We start from the raw sequence: 14,141 nt of genomic DNA, 5'->3' as shown, positions 1-14,141 counted from the left end.
CTTATAGTACTGAAAACACTTGAATTCAAATAATTTAGCTTTGTGAGAAACTCTACCTCATCCTCATTATAAGCAAACATAGTATGCTTGCTGTGCAAATGCAACTTCAAAACAGGTTCTCTTTTCTAGCCCCTAAACAGATGGTGACCCCTAAACCACGCTTATAGAAAGAACTATTATATATTCTTCTCTCCTCAGATTTACATCCTTATTAACACTTTAGCGAGGTTCTGTATTTCTAAGGTGCCAAGGGACATGGCACAAAATGCCTTAACAAAATAAGTGGGCGTTAAGATGGTAAATAATAGGAGCAACATAGATTCATATTCCACCTGAACCAACAAGACTATAATAATTTCAACAAATCAAGTTTTCTCGATTTAGTGTCTTTGAAACCTCACACTTATATGTGTAAGGTACAGGGTGAATAGAGTAATAGATTCTGGAATCACTGTATGATAATAGAATAATAGGGTGTGCTGATTTTGAAATTATCCTTCCTCATGGAGTGGAGTGATAGAAGGGGTAAAGTGAACAGATTGAGTTTGTTTCTAAGAGCCTCTATAAAGCTATCACTAACTCTTTATCTTAGAGTTTCTTTACACGTGAACTAATGCGCAACTTTCCAAGTCTTGAGTTCAAGCCAAAACACACAGATGTAATCCAGCCTAGAGTAGAATTCCCCAGTGGAGCAAGCGCTGGCCTTCGGAATGGGTCATGGAACTCAAAATATAGCCTCAGAGTCAGAAAAATGTTCATGGAGGGGATGTGTATTTGGTTTTTTAAGTAATCTAATTGTGTTAGTAATTTAAAGTCTTCACATTGAGTTAATCTGTTTATGCATTAGGAATCCATGTGTAAAACAGTCTTTCCTTTATTTTATTGTTTGGTATGAGGAAATTATGAATACGTTTGTATCGATTATGGTTATTATCATTAATGAGCTGGTAGAGAGTAGGAATAAAATATGTTTATCTGTACTGAGATGAAGTTCAGTTTCCCATATTATTTTATATGATTGTCAAATAGTTTATGTGTTATATTCCGGTCTATTTTTTAAGAGGTTTTGTAGGCCTATTGCTGTGCTGAGTGAAGGCATCATATTGAAGGAAGAAATGATGAGTATTCTTTGGAAAGAGAGGAAACTTTGATTATATATCATGTGGAGATTGTTCCTTTATTACTATGAACATTATAAAGCTTGTGTGCAATTGTTTATCCTGGATTTAAACAGTGTTTTATCCTGCACTGTGTTTAGTTTCTTAACACATCGTTGTGATCTCTGCAGTGTAAAGTCATTCTAGTGCATTTATGATGTGAAACCAGTCACACCAGTAGATTTCTATTAGCTATAGCTTGATAGAGAAGGCACATGCATTTTTTAGGACATTTAAAATTTTTGAATACCAAATTAAAAGTATGTAGTTCACAAGATTATTATGCTAATTGAAAGTTGATAACAGATAATACATTTATTCATGCTTTTAAAATGACAGAGACTTCCCTGATGGCGCAGTGGTTAAGAATCCGCCTGTGAATGCAGGGGACACGGGTTCGAGCCCTGGTCCGGGAAGATCCCACATGCCGTGGAGCAACTAAGCCTGTGCTCCACAACTACTGAGCCTGCTCTCTAGAGCCCGCAAGCCACAGCTACTGAGCCCACGCGCCTAGAGCCTGCACTCCGCAACAAGAGAAGCCACCACAATGAGAAGCCCGTGCACTGCAACAAAGAGTAGCCCCCGCTCGCCACAACTAGAGAAAGCCCGTGTACAGCAACGAAGACCCAGCGCAGCCATAAACAAATAAACAAATAAATAAATAAAATGACAGCTCTTTCCTCAGGTAGAACAGTACAAAGTAAATTTGTATGGTACTTTATTCTTAAGTGAATATCCTGAGCAAATAATGAAAGTCACTTTCCTAAGAGATATATAGGATTGATGAAACTTGGGGAGTAGATATAAGTGACTTGATCATATATTGGAGCTGCATCAGGGTTCCTGCTTTTTCCATTCTACTCTGCTCCTTCCCTGAAATGTATTTCAAAGCAATATTGAATTTAACGTTTTGAAGGGATCTTATCTTTTTCAGCAATGTATTTGATAGTTATGGGAACGTTCTTTAAGAAATGGGACAATGGATACAATACCTCCTTAAAACAATCTCTTCCTTTCAGTTGAACAAGAAAGGCCGATTGTGTTGATGTGGTTTTTTGGGGGTCCTAGAACAGCTTCTGTGCAATTTTTGTTTTCTACTTATTATTGTAGTATAGTGGCTTTTCCACCAAAACTTTGTGACCTTGAACAAGGTACTTAATTTCTCACAGTCACAGTTTTCTTTTCTGTAAAAGAGAAAGTACAGTGGATGATTTCTAAGGAAGCTTTGACTTGAATTCCTTTTATTTTATGATTTTCATGTGCTGTGTCTGGAAAATAAACTACAGAACATGAATTACGTTAGGGGAGTGGTTTTATGTCTGTTTTGTTCACTAATGTATCCCCAGTCCCAAGAAAAAGGCCTGGTGCAAAGTAAGCACTCATATTTGTTAAAAAAAAATGAACAAAACCCAACAGAAGAAACTTCAATAGGAAGAAATAAATGGATTATATTTAAAAATTAAATTTTATCTGCATACTTCGAAAGCATTATAGTTTTAATGTCCATCTTGGGGAGTTACTTTTGTAAGACTGGCTATTTATACATACATTTAACTGCAAGTAATAATAAATCTGATTCTAACCCTGTCCTGGTAAAATCCTTTGGTGGCTTTCCGTTGCCCTTTGAGTAAAGAGTAAAACTTCAGCTTGTTTTAGAAAGCTTTCTTAGATCTGCACCTTGCTTATTTTTTCAGCCGTCACCTTCCCCATCTTTTCCTGCCACCTCCTTCCCTTCCCTCCTATGTGCTCACACTCTTGGCTGCAGCTACACTAAACTTCTTTAGGTCCTCAATGTCCTGCTTTTCCACCTTTTGGCCATCCCAGGTGTTACTCTTTTCCTCTCCTCATCTTTTATTTCCTATAACAGCTCTTAGTGCATTAGCTTATAACTAGTAGTTTAGTGTCTGTTCTCCCCAGCTGGGCTTTGGAGGCTTTCTGAGAGAAGGTTTGTGCCTAACTTGTTCACCCTTGTGCACTGTTACACCTTCAGTGACTGGCACAGTCCATGGCCCATGGGGTGTTGATGGTCTGAGTGCACTGCCACCCATGGGCACAGGATGCTGACATTCTGATAAAGCCAGAATATTTCTGTCCTTAATGCCCTGCGACCAATTTCCTCCCAATTCATTAAAATAAATTCTATTTAACAATACCTAATTTGAGTTAGTGACGAATGTTTAAAATAGGGCAAGTGGGATTTGGAATAGGAAGTACCACATTAGCCAGAGTGGTCAAGGAGGGAAGCCTTGAGCTGTTCTGACAATAGAACTGACATTGGTAGGTGCTCAATAAATATTTGTTAAATGAATGAGACCTAATCAATGGACATCTAGAGGAAGAGGGTTCTAGGCAAAGGGAATAAATAGCCTATAAAAAGGCCCTGAGTTGGGAACCTACTATGACCCATTCAAGGGGCTAAAATCTGGCCAGTGAGGCTGAGACCTAATGGATGAAGCTGAGAAGGTGAGAAGCTGAGAGATGAAGATGTAAATAAAGAAAAGCACCAAAGTATATAGGCTTGTTGGCCAAAATAAGGAACTTAGATTTCAGTGTAACAGTAGTAGGAAGCGTGGAAGGGTTTTGAGCAGGGGAATGATATGATGTGATAGCTTTAGGAATTCACCCTAGTCCAAGCCATCAGTTCTTGCCTTCACCGTGCAATAGCCTCTTGCACAGTCGTTAGATCCATTCTCTAAAATGGGTCCAGAGTGATCTTTTAATAATGCAAATCTGATTAGGTCAGTCTGTTGCTGAAGACCCTTCAGTTGCCCTTGAAAAAATGTTTACCATCCCTAATGTGGGTTACCAGGCCTTGGATAATTTGACATATGCTGAGGGCAGTGTCCGTCTAGATTTTCATGTTCCATTCATACTTGTTTTCATTTCCTTGAAAAGGTCTCAAGTTCTCTTCTCAGAACCCCTGCCCATGATGCTCCTCTTACCTAGACTGATCTTACTCCATTCTTTAACTGGCTAATTCCTGCTCATTTTTCAGGCCTCACTGTCACATCCTCAGCTACCCTCTGACCTCCACTCTCACACCCAGACCAGGTTCGGTGTTCTACTCTCTCCCTGAGCTTCCTTTCTGTGCTTTTGTCACCCAGTCTTCAGGCACATGCTCAGTTCCAACCTCCCTGCTGGATTGTTAGCTCTGTGAGGACAGGGCGCTGGAGGCTGCTCACAGCTGTGGCTGCAGCACCTCTGTGAGTGCCCAGCCTACGGGAAGTGCTCCTATTCTGAGAAAGAATCAACAAAACTGCTTTCCAGTGCCAAGGGTCTACTTCAATATCCTCTGTGTTTAGCTGTTTTCTCTTCTGTTGAGATGAAGGCTAACGGATAATTTTGTTTAAGATGAGGTAATTGTTTTAAAAAGTAGTCAAGAGGAAAGATGACTGTTGAAACCTCTGTGAATAATTTAATTAACAAACCTGCCTTCACAGCTCATTAAGCTCACCACTGATGGAAACCATTATAACCTGCTGTGAAAAACTATGACTCAGATTGCTCTCTGTTTAAAATTAGTTGAAAATGGTTATTTGGTGGTTTTTGTTGTTGTTGTATCACTGTATTTCTGTTGGAATACTGTGACTGTTATTGCAAATTGTGTGAGTAAACTTAGCTTCCTGTGCATGCCACGGAGAAACCATTTCTCTGAGTTTAGTCATAAGATAATGGTGTATCTTCACATTTTACCCCCACTCAGTCTCTTAATTGCATGCCTTCCGTTTGATTGAAGTAGCACCATGATTCAACATTTAGCCACTTTTTAAAAATTAATACTGTCTTTTTTATATTTTAGTTGATGATGAATATTTCCTGTTAGTTTCTAGCAGACTGCATTTGACATTTCATACATGCCAAACCGAGACAGCTTCTAAGATTTCATTCATAGTTGAGTAATTCTGGTGAATGAAAAGTCAGGACTTAACTGAAAGGACCATATCTTCCTGTACAGAAGTCTCCTGAGACTTAACAAAGCTAATTCTAGCAGGTTATTACTATGTGTATATTGCTGGCCTGTAGTCTTCTTCAAACATGATAATTTGTCATAATAGTTTGACTTTTAAGGATACAAGATAATCAGTTTATTAAAAAAGGACATAAATTCAGTATGTATTTGACATCTTTTGTAAGTTACTGACAATATAGAAACTAATCACATTTCATAGTAATAAAATGGAGTTTTTCATAGGATCAGTATTCTACTTTTATATTATATCTTTCAAGGAATCTATTGAAACAAAGTTGTATTCCAGTAGCTACAGTGAAATAAAGTTTATCTTATTGGAAAACTTTAAAAACAGAGAAAAGGGTAGAAGATTGTTTAAAATATTCCGTGAGCCGTTGGGAATATTCTTTTGTTAACTCTCTTTGTTACTACCACTGGACTTGTGAAAAAGAAAAAGGGTTGTAATAAAAGAAGTAACAGCATAGGATATTCCCCTATCTTTCACTGAGTGTTACAAAATTAATCAAATTCATACACGTGAACTTGGAGTACCAGTGTATAAGGGAAACCATATGAATATAGCTTGTTAAGAACCCAAGGAATCTCAGGAGTCAGCATTCTAGTTTGACCCTTTGTCTACAGAATAGTGTAGAATCATGGTTAATAGTTGGATTTTGGAGTTCACAGGGACCTGGGTTCAAATCCTTATCTACTGGCTATGTGATTTGGGTAAATTATATTATCTCTTTAAGAGTCAGCTTTCTCACCTTTGAATGGGGCAATGATTCTTATCCTGGAGGGTTACTGATCAATGAGATAATATGGTCATATTGCCTGTGACATAGTGAGTTCTCAATAAATAAAAATATTTATAAGGAGATATAAAGCCCCAGAGAGTAAACTGAATTACCCAAGGTCACAGAAACAGCCCCTGGCACTTTGAGTGTAAATCTTCCTTCCTTTATTGTTAACAGTAGGCTGTGTTAGGCAAGTGGCTTCATTTTGTCTCAGTTTTATCTGTGGTAGAGTAGCTAGAGGCTATTTCTCCTTCTTTCTTTCCCAAGGAGATAATGAACATCAAATAAGAGCTAATAATACCTCAGGACAATTTAGACTTCAGTTTTTTGTCAGTTCAGTTATATAAATGATATATATGTAGAATGATTTAAAATTCAGCGAAGTCTTCTTAGAAACATTTAAAGAAGAAAGTTGACTAAAAGTGGGACATGATTGGCCTTGTGTCACAAGTGACTGTCAATGGCTAATGGTGACCCACAAGGAGAGTAGTATGATATTGTTGGAAACAAAAAAATGTGTAAAATCTTGAGAGCAAGCTTGACCCGCTTATGAGTTAATGTGAATCTACTTTGCTCTTCACTTTGTCCCATTCTATCCTTCATGGGCCCACATGTGACTTTAAAGGGAGAATAGAGGATGTATTAAAAATTGGAAAAGAAAGCTAACATGAAAAGCTTAAAATAACTGATATTATAAATAATGGTTTCTCCCTGATGATTTGCACAATACAGGCATGGCATGGTATAGTAGAAAGATTACTGGCTCAGAGCCAGTCACTTGGGAATGAGTCCTGGTTTTGCCATTTATAGGTTGAGTGTAGTTACATAAGTCAGTTGGCTTCTCTGAGGCTCCTTATTTTATTTATTTATTTATTTATTTGGCTGCATTGGGTCTTCGTTGCTGTGTGCAGGCTTTCTCTAGTTGTGGCGAGCTACTCTTTGTTGTGGTATTCAGGCTTCTCATTGTAATGGCTTCTTTCGTTGCAGAGCGGGCTTCAGTAATTGTGGCATGTGGGCTTAGTAGTTGTGGCTCGCGGGCTCTAGAGCACAGGCTTAGTAGTTGTGGCTCACGGGCTTAGTTGCTCTGCTGCATGTGAGATCTTCCCAGACCAGGGATCGAACCCATGTCCCCTGCACTGGCAGGCGGATTCTTAACCACTGCGCCACCAGGGAAGTCCCTCTGAGGCTCTTTAAATTGGGGCAGTGATATTGGCTTAGCTCATGAGGTGAGGATCACGTGAGACCTAAGAACTTGTTTTGTTAATTCTGAAATGCTTCTAAAATGGAATGTAGTGATGGTATTTAACAGTATTTTTTAATATTATATTTTATTTACCTTTAAAAACTCTTCCTTAAGTCAGCCATGAAAAAAAGAAATTGTTTTTGGGTGGGCCGAATTATTAAAAAGATGTTGTCCAGCTGTTCCTGAATTTAAGAGAAAAGGCTAAAAGACTAAAGCAAGATGAAGTAGGTTTACAGTAGAGCACAGAGTTTAGATTAGGTATAAATAGCATCTAATAACAATTTGATTTGTTTGAAGCTGTAGTGTTTTTCTCAGGCATATTATAAAATTTTTTTTAGATGCCTTCAAAAACTAGAAATAGATTTACATTTGTTTGTTTTGGGTTAGGTAGCATCCTGCTGAAGATGTAAAGATGATTAACATTACTTCTGATGTTCACTTCTACCCCAAAAGTTGTACATCCACTTTATAAGTCAGTCTGGAAATATTTATAGAACCTGAACTCCTCATAAAAGTAACAATTGTAGTTTTAAAATGTCTTGTAGTGTGCAGTCTACAGATTTTCATGATTAAATTGATGAGGTAAGAAGCTGGCACCAAAATCATTGCTTAAAAATCTTTGTACAAAAAACTCTAACTCCCTGTAGCTTTGATTCTCTAAGTAATCTGTAGTAAAGTTTCTTATTTTATTCCTGAAAATCAGAATTCTTCACATCAAACTGTCTTATGTAGGGCAATTGCTTGAGTTGGACTTAATATGTTTCATTATGAATTCTGCATTATATATTGTTGACCTTTTCATATTAGAAAATGAACCTACTGACAGTGGTTATCCATATGTGTATGTAAGTATGTGGAAGAGACTAATGTACTTCTAAAACAGGCTTCCTTCTATATATCTTATGAAAAGATCCTGACCACTGATTTTTTAAAAAATTTAAATGAAGTATAGTTGATTTGCAATGTTGTTAATTTCTGCTGTATAGCAAAGGGACTCAGTTATACATCTATATATACATTCTTTTTCATATTCTTTTTCATTATGGTTTATTATAGGATATTGAGTATAGTTCCCTGTGCTATACAGTAGGACTGTGCTGTACAGTGTTGTTTATCCATTATATATAACAGTTTGCATCTGCTAATCCCAAACTCCCAGTCCATCCCTTCCCCACCCCCCTCCCCCTTGGGAACCACAAGTCTGTTCTCTATGTCTGTTTGGTTTTTTTTTTCCTAGAAATCTTAGTGATTTATTTTATTTAAAAATTTTTTTATTGGAGCATAGTTGCTTTACAATGTTGTGTTACTTTCTGCTGTCTGTTGACCATGGATCTTTTTATTACTACTACTGCTGCTGCTGCTGCTGTGTTTATTGGGCACTTATTATGTGCTAGGCATTGTCCTAGGTCTTTAGATATACTAGCACATTCATTTCTCATAACAACCCACTGAATAAGTACTATTACCATCCCCAGACAAGAGAGGAAGAAACATGTATAGACAGGTTAATTAACTCTGCCAGGGTCATAGAGCCAGCAAGTGGGAGAGCCAGAACCCTTCGTGGTTGGGTTCCAGAACCCATGCTTCTACCAGCCTACAGTGCTGCTACCACTAGTGCACTGACCCTTTTGTGATAGCCCTCTGTGTATTGCTTATTCCCTCATTAGGAAACTAGTTTGGAGAGGATAGAGAATTATATAAAATATACTGTCATAATCATAGTGTGAATTTCAGTGAACTTTCCTTGACTTATAAAATTGGACCTCATGTGTCCAAGTTTCACATGATTTCATGTGGAACTTCAATAGTGTGAAATGTCTATTGGATCAAATTTTATGAGGATATTAGAGAAAGGCAGTGATTAACTCCTGAGCTCAACTCAGATGCAGATATAGGAGTACATGTGTAAGCCACCAAGCAGCAGTAAGAATGACTTAGTGAAGAAGTGGGCGCAGGACACAGCAGAGCTGCCGGTAAGTATGACTCTGATCTTCTTCAGTGCTGATTATTCAGAGAACCAGAATTAGTCCGTGAATGTTAGCTTGGTAAACTTTAAATGATCATGTGTAATGCGGGGGTATATGTTCAGAAAAGTGATTTGGAGAGAAAGTAGACATTAGCAACTGTCGTATCTAGACAATCCAAATTGTTTATATCGACAAAGCAATTTTCATGACCTGGCTCCACATTGGTGTCAGAGACCATGTAAACTATATATTTCTTCTTAATGTTTTAATAGAAAAGAACCTGAGAGTACAAGTCCCAGGTGACTTCAGTATACATGAACAAATCGAGATTGTATGAAAAACATACTCAATATAAGTGGATTCATTTAATATATTACAAACCCTTGAGCATATTGAATTTTAAGACAGTGTCTTTCACAGCAATAGTAATAATAGTAACAACCACCACCACCACACAACTCCTCACATTTGCTTTATGTGCATTATCTTATTTAACCCTCAACCGCCCTGTGAGGTGGTCACTGTGTTACTTCCATCTCACAGATGAGAAAACAGAGGAAAAGAGAGGATTAGTTACATGCATGAGGTTATGCAACTAGCAAGCATTGTTTGTTCATTCAGTATTTGTTGAGTGTACCTGGCCCTATTCTAGGTAGTGGGGAATTAGCAATGAGTATAAAAAAATCTCTGCTTTCATAGAAGGACTTTATATTCCATAAGGGAGCTAAACAAGAAACAGAGAAACATGGAAACATAGAATGAATCAGATGGTAATACGAATTATGCAGGACACTAAAACCGTGTGAGGGAGAAGGGTATGCTGGAATAAGTTGCTGGAGTGGGCTGTTGTTACTCTTTTACACGGGTGGTGAGGGTGACATCTCAGCAGACATCTGCAGAGAGAGAGGGATGTTGGTAGGAAGAGCATTCCTGGCAAAGGAGGGAAAGAGGTCCCTGTGCTTGGAGTGCCTGCGGAGGCTCAAAGGGACCATGGAGCTGCTGTGGGTGAGGGAGAATGGTGGGATTTGAACTCAGATTTATCTGACCCCAGAACCCATATTTTAACCATTACAGTAGTCTGATGGGGCAACCACAGCATTAGCTGACATACTGTGATCTTGGAGACACTGTATTATTCTCATGGAAAAGAGGGCGGCAGTAGAGTTCTACTCTAGAGGTTCTGTATGTAGAGTTGAGAGTATAGAAGAAATCCCTGTGGCTTGGGGTGCTTTGGAGAATAAAAGTAGGGAATGATTGCAGACCATAAATTTGGGAAACTGGGAGGAGTGTACTTCCCCTGCTCAAAATTCCTCAGTGGTTCTCCATTGCCTTCAGAGCTTTAGAGAAATTAAGTAACTCTCCCAAAGCCCCATAGCAAATAGACCTAGCTTTAAAAAGAATTTTTTTTTCTTATTGTAGTATAGTTGATTTACAATATTGTGTTAGTTTCAGATGTACAGCAAAGTAATTCAGTTATATATATATATTTTTTTCAGATTGTTTTCCATTATAAGTTATTACAAGTTATTGAATGTTGTTCCCTGTGCAATACGTAAATCCTTGTTGCTTATCTATTTTATATATAGTGGTGTGTATCTGTTAATCCCATAGTCCTATTTTATCTCTCCCCCTCTTCCCTTTCCCCTTTGGTAACCATAAATTTGTTTTCTATGTTTGTGGGTCTGTTTCTGTTTTGTAAATAGACTCATTTGTATTATTTTTTAGATTCCACTTATAAGTATAGACCTAGTTTTGAGTGATGATAAAGACTTTGTTCATGACTGCTGAACTATGCTACCCTTCTCCGAAAGTGAAATCAATCTCATGTTGATTGGCTGCTCATCACTTACAGACTGAAGTCAACAAGCCTTGGCAAGGAAGGCAGGACCCTCCTAGAGTAGCTCCCACCGTCTCTTTTACACTTACTTCTACTGCCCCTCCCCTTCCACCTTAGCATGGAGCAACTTTGCTTACATGTCTGTCTCTTCTTCCAGACAATAAATCATTGAAAGCTTTTGCCCTGTTTTGTTCTATATTCCAACCACGGAGAATAGGACTTGGCATGCAGTTACCTGCTCATTTAAATTAAGCTTAGAATATTAATTTTAATATTAATGATGACAGTTTTGGTCAGATCAAAAGAAGTGGAATATGTTGAGCAGTGATGTTAGTTAATGCAGAAAAAATAGATAATAATAACCTTTCATTAAATAGTAGTTGTTTTTATTATGTGTCAGACATTAAACTCAGTCTGAAATACATCATTCCAAATGAAATTCAAATGTGAAAGATAAACCTTATTAGGTATAATTTTAGAGCTAAATTAATATCTTATTAGATACAACTTTTAAGATAAAACTTTTGAAAATGTATTAATTTTTAAACTATTGCTAACTGGATAGTAGGAGGTGTTTCTGGAGCTTTAAGTAGAGGACAATGTCCTTAGAAAGGGAAAGAAGTCATCTTTGTTTCTTTGTGCTCAGTTTTTAAAACGTTACTACAAATGTGTATACTTGGCTACATGCAGAGATCTTCCGGAAAGAACACTGTACTCATTTATAATGGGGATGTGGCACTTTGGGTGAGACAGAGGGCTGTTGGAGAAGTGAGCCCAGATGAGACCCTGCATAATGCCCTGCTTCGTGCTCTTATCAACGGTTAACTGTAAGGGCTTTGTCAGTGCTGTCCTTCCAACCCAAGGCCCAAAGTGGGCTACTTAAGGCCATCGTTTCATAGCCTAATTCCTGATTGTCATTCACTAGGAAATCTACTTGTTAGGAATTCTGTTGAGTAGTTTTTGAATAGAAATTCTCATTGCTGATTGCCTTCTGTTTCTCAGACAAGTACATTACCTGAAATTTATATGCTTGTAATCACTGATACATCATTTTTGGACATGTATTTAATTTTGGCTTACGTAACATTTATATGTTACTCTAGCAATGTTCAGTTATACTCTGAAATACTTTTAAGTGCAAATTCTCAAAAAAAAATGTCATACAGTTTTCCCATACTTCTCATAGCACAGCATGCCCCCCCTTTTAGGTGGCTTGATTTTATTGTTTCCTTAATTTCTCAATATTTTGTGCTGATTAGAATGGGTGAGATGTTCTTTATTTAATCCTAATACTTAAAACTGTCAGTGGGAAGAACTACGTTAGTACTTAGAAAAGATGCTTAAGAAATTATTTTGCTCGCCGCCCTTTCTGTTATCCAGTAGAAATTTACCTAAAGCTCTTTCTGTGGTTTTATCGCAGTGACCCGGCAGCCAAAGCCCTGTGGGAAGCCTTATTGAACACCAAGCACAAAGAGGCAGTGATGGAAGTCCGGAGACATCTAGTGGAAGCAGCAAGCAGAGAAAACCTGCCAATCAAGATGAGTATGGGTAAGTTATCCACTTACCCACAGACAGTGACCGCCGGCTCTGAGGAAGTTCATTTAAGTCTGCTCTGATCTGTGGGCCGACCTAGCCAGCATGGCATCTAGGTAAAAGTATTGAAGACGTTTGTAAACTGATGAAAGAGTGGGGAAGGAATTTATACACATGCCCTCGGGGCTCAACCTTGAGCTCTTTTCTTAGACTCAACTTTGGGAAGTCCAACAGAGTCCTTGCTTACAAGGCATCATGTTGTTAGTTATTTGATCTAGAACTCTCAAAATTGGTCTGAACTTCCTCCCCTTCATTCTGTCCCACTCCTACACCCCTGCCTCCACCTCCACACTTACTGTGGAGAAGTGATCGCTTATTAGTTTAGACTTGATGAATGAATGACTGTGCTGACAAATCAGTTGAGGAGATGGACACGTTCTGTCCCGGCCTCTCACCCTTAGAGTGGTCTGCCGATTGTCTGGTCACATCAGTGTTGCCCCTTCTTCACCACAGTATGAAATGCCTGATTTTTCTCATTTCCTTTTTTTTTCACATGGAGCTTTGTCCTTAGTATTAGAAAAATGGGGCTGCAAGGAATTTAAATTTTAAATGGCTTTTTTCTTTGGATTAAAATGTCAGAGAACTAGTGTTTTTATTGGAGAAAAGGAATCTGGGGTTTTACCCTTTTTAAATTAAATAATTTTATTAGTATGGAAATATTTAGATATGGATATTGAATCTGGTTTTAATAGGTAGAATTTATTTCTGGAAACTTGTAAAAGTTTATTTCTCTATTTAAAAAATAAGGTTTCTCTTATAATCTGCTCTTAGGTATCCAATAAATATTAGTACATTTTACTAGATGGGTAAATTTTTCTTGTTGAGATTTCTCACCCAAATTCTTGATTCCTAACGAGTACAAAAAAAATCAAACTGTCAAGTTGAAATAGAAGAACAAAATTTTGGAAGGAAAAGAATGTGGATGAACCTAGAAGGAAAAAAGTTAGAGGGTAATAATATGAACAAAAATCATAACTTTCAGTGTCTTAGGTGATTATATATGAGGGCTTTAAGGAACATGAAGGGTGATAAGAAAAGTGAAAATAACTAACATTTATTGAGCACGTATGATGTGCCAGGTTTTCTTCTAACTCTTTACATGTGTTATTTAATCTTCACTGTAATTCTGAGACGGGTGCTATGAGTATCCCATTTTTCAGATAAAGAAGCTGGAATAGAGAAAAATTAAGTTGCCCAAGCCCATACATCTGATAAGGAGTAGGACTGGAATTCAAATCTAGACATTCTAATGTGAGGGAATATGCTTTTTATTTATAAAATTATCCTAACTTCATACAACCAAGGGCAGAGTCCTACATGTTGTTTTGAAGTAGAAATAAAATTGTTTCTTTGAGATCATCCTGGCATTCGACTATAATTCTTGTATCTTTCTCTCCTTCCTCCCTCCCTCCCCTCTTTCTTTCTTTCTTTCTTTTCTTCCTTCCTTCCTTCCTTTCATTTTTTCTTGGCTTTTCTCTTCTTTCCACAGTTATAGGTACACATTAATAACATATGTTTACCTAAAATATTTCCTTATCTGTGAATATGTTGAAATAAGAACTAATTCACATCATGAATAGAGAAAAGTAGGAATGCGC

At 37.5% G+C, this 14,141-nt stretch overlaps 1 protein-coding gene across 4 annotated transcripts in view; it reads left to right on the top strand.

Annotated features, from left to right (window-relative positions):
• SCFD2 (sec1 family domain containing 2) overlaps positions 1-14,141 on the top strand; it is a 414,129-nt gene that overhangs the window by 34,863 nt on the left and 365,125 nt on the right. For all 4 annotated transcript variants that reach the window (XM_067735963.1, XM_067735964.1, XM_067735962.1 and 1 more), the window contains exon 3: positions 12,371-12,498. In XM_067735963.1, the coding sequence (XP_067592064.1) occupies positions 12,371-12,498 (128 nt within the window). The remainder of the gene's footprint in view (positions 1-12,370; positions 12,499-14,141) is intronic.

The sequence above is a fragment of the Pseudorca crassidens genome, chromosome 4, assembly GCF_039906515.1.
Source record: "Pseudorca crassidens isolate mPseCra1 chromosome 4, mPseCra1.hap1, whole genome shotgun sequence".
Classification (NCBI taxonomy): Eukaryota; Metazoa; Chordata; class Mammalia; order Artiodactyla; family Delphinidae; genus Pseudorca; species Pseudorca crassidens.
Note: the sequence above shows the minus strand (reverse complement) of the source record. Positions and strands in the feature narration are given on the sequence as shown.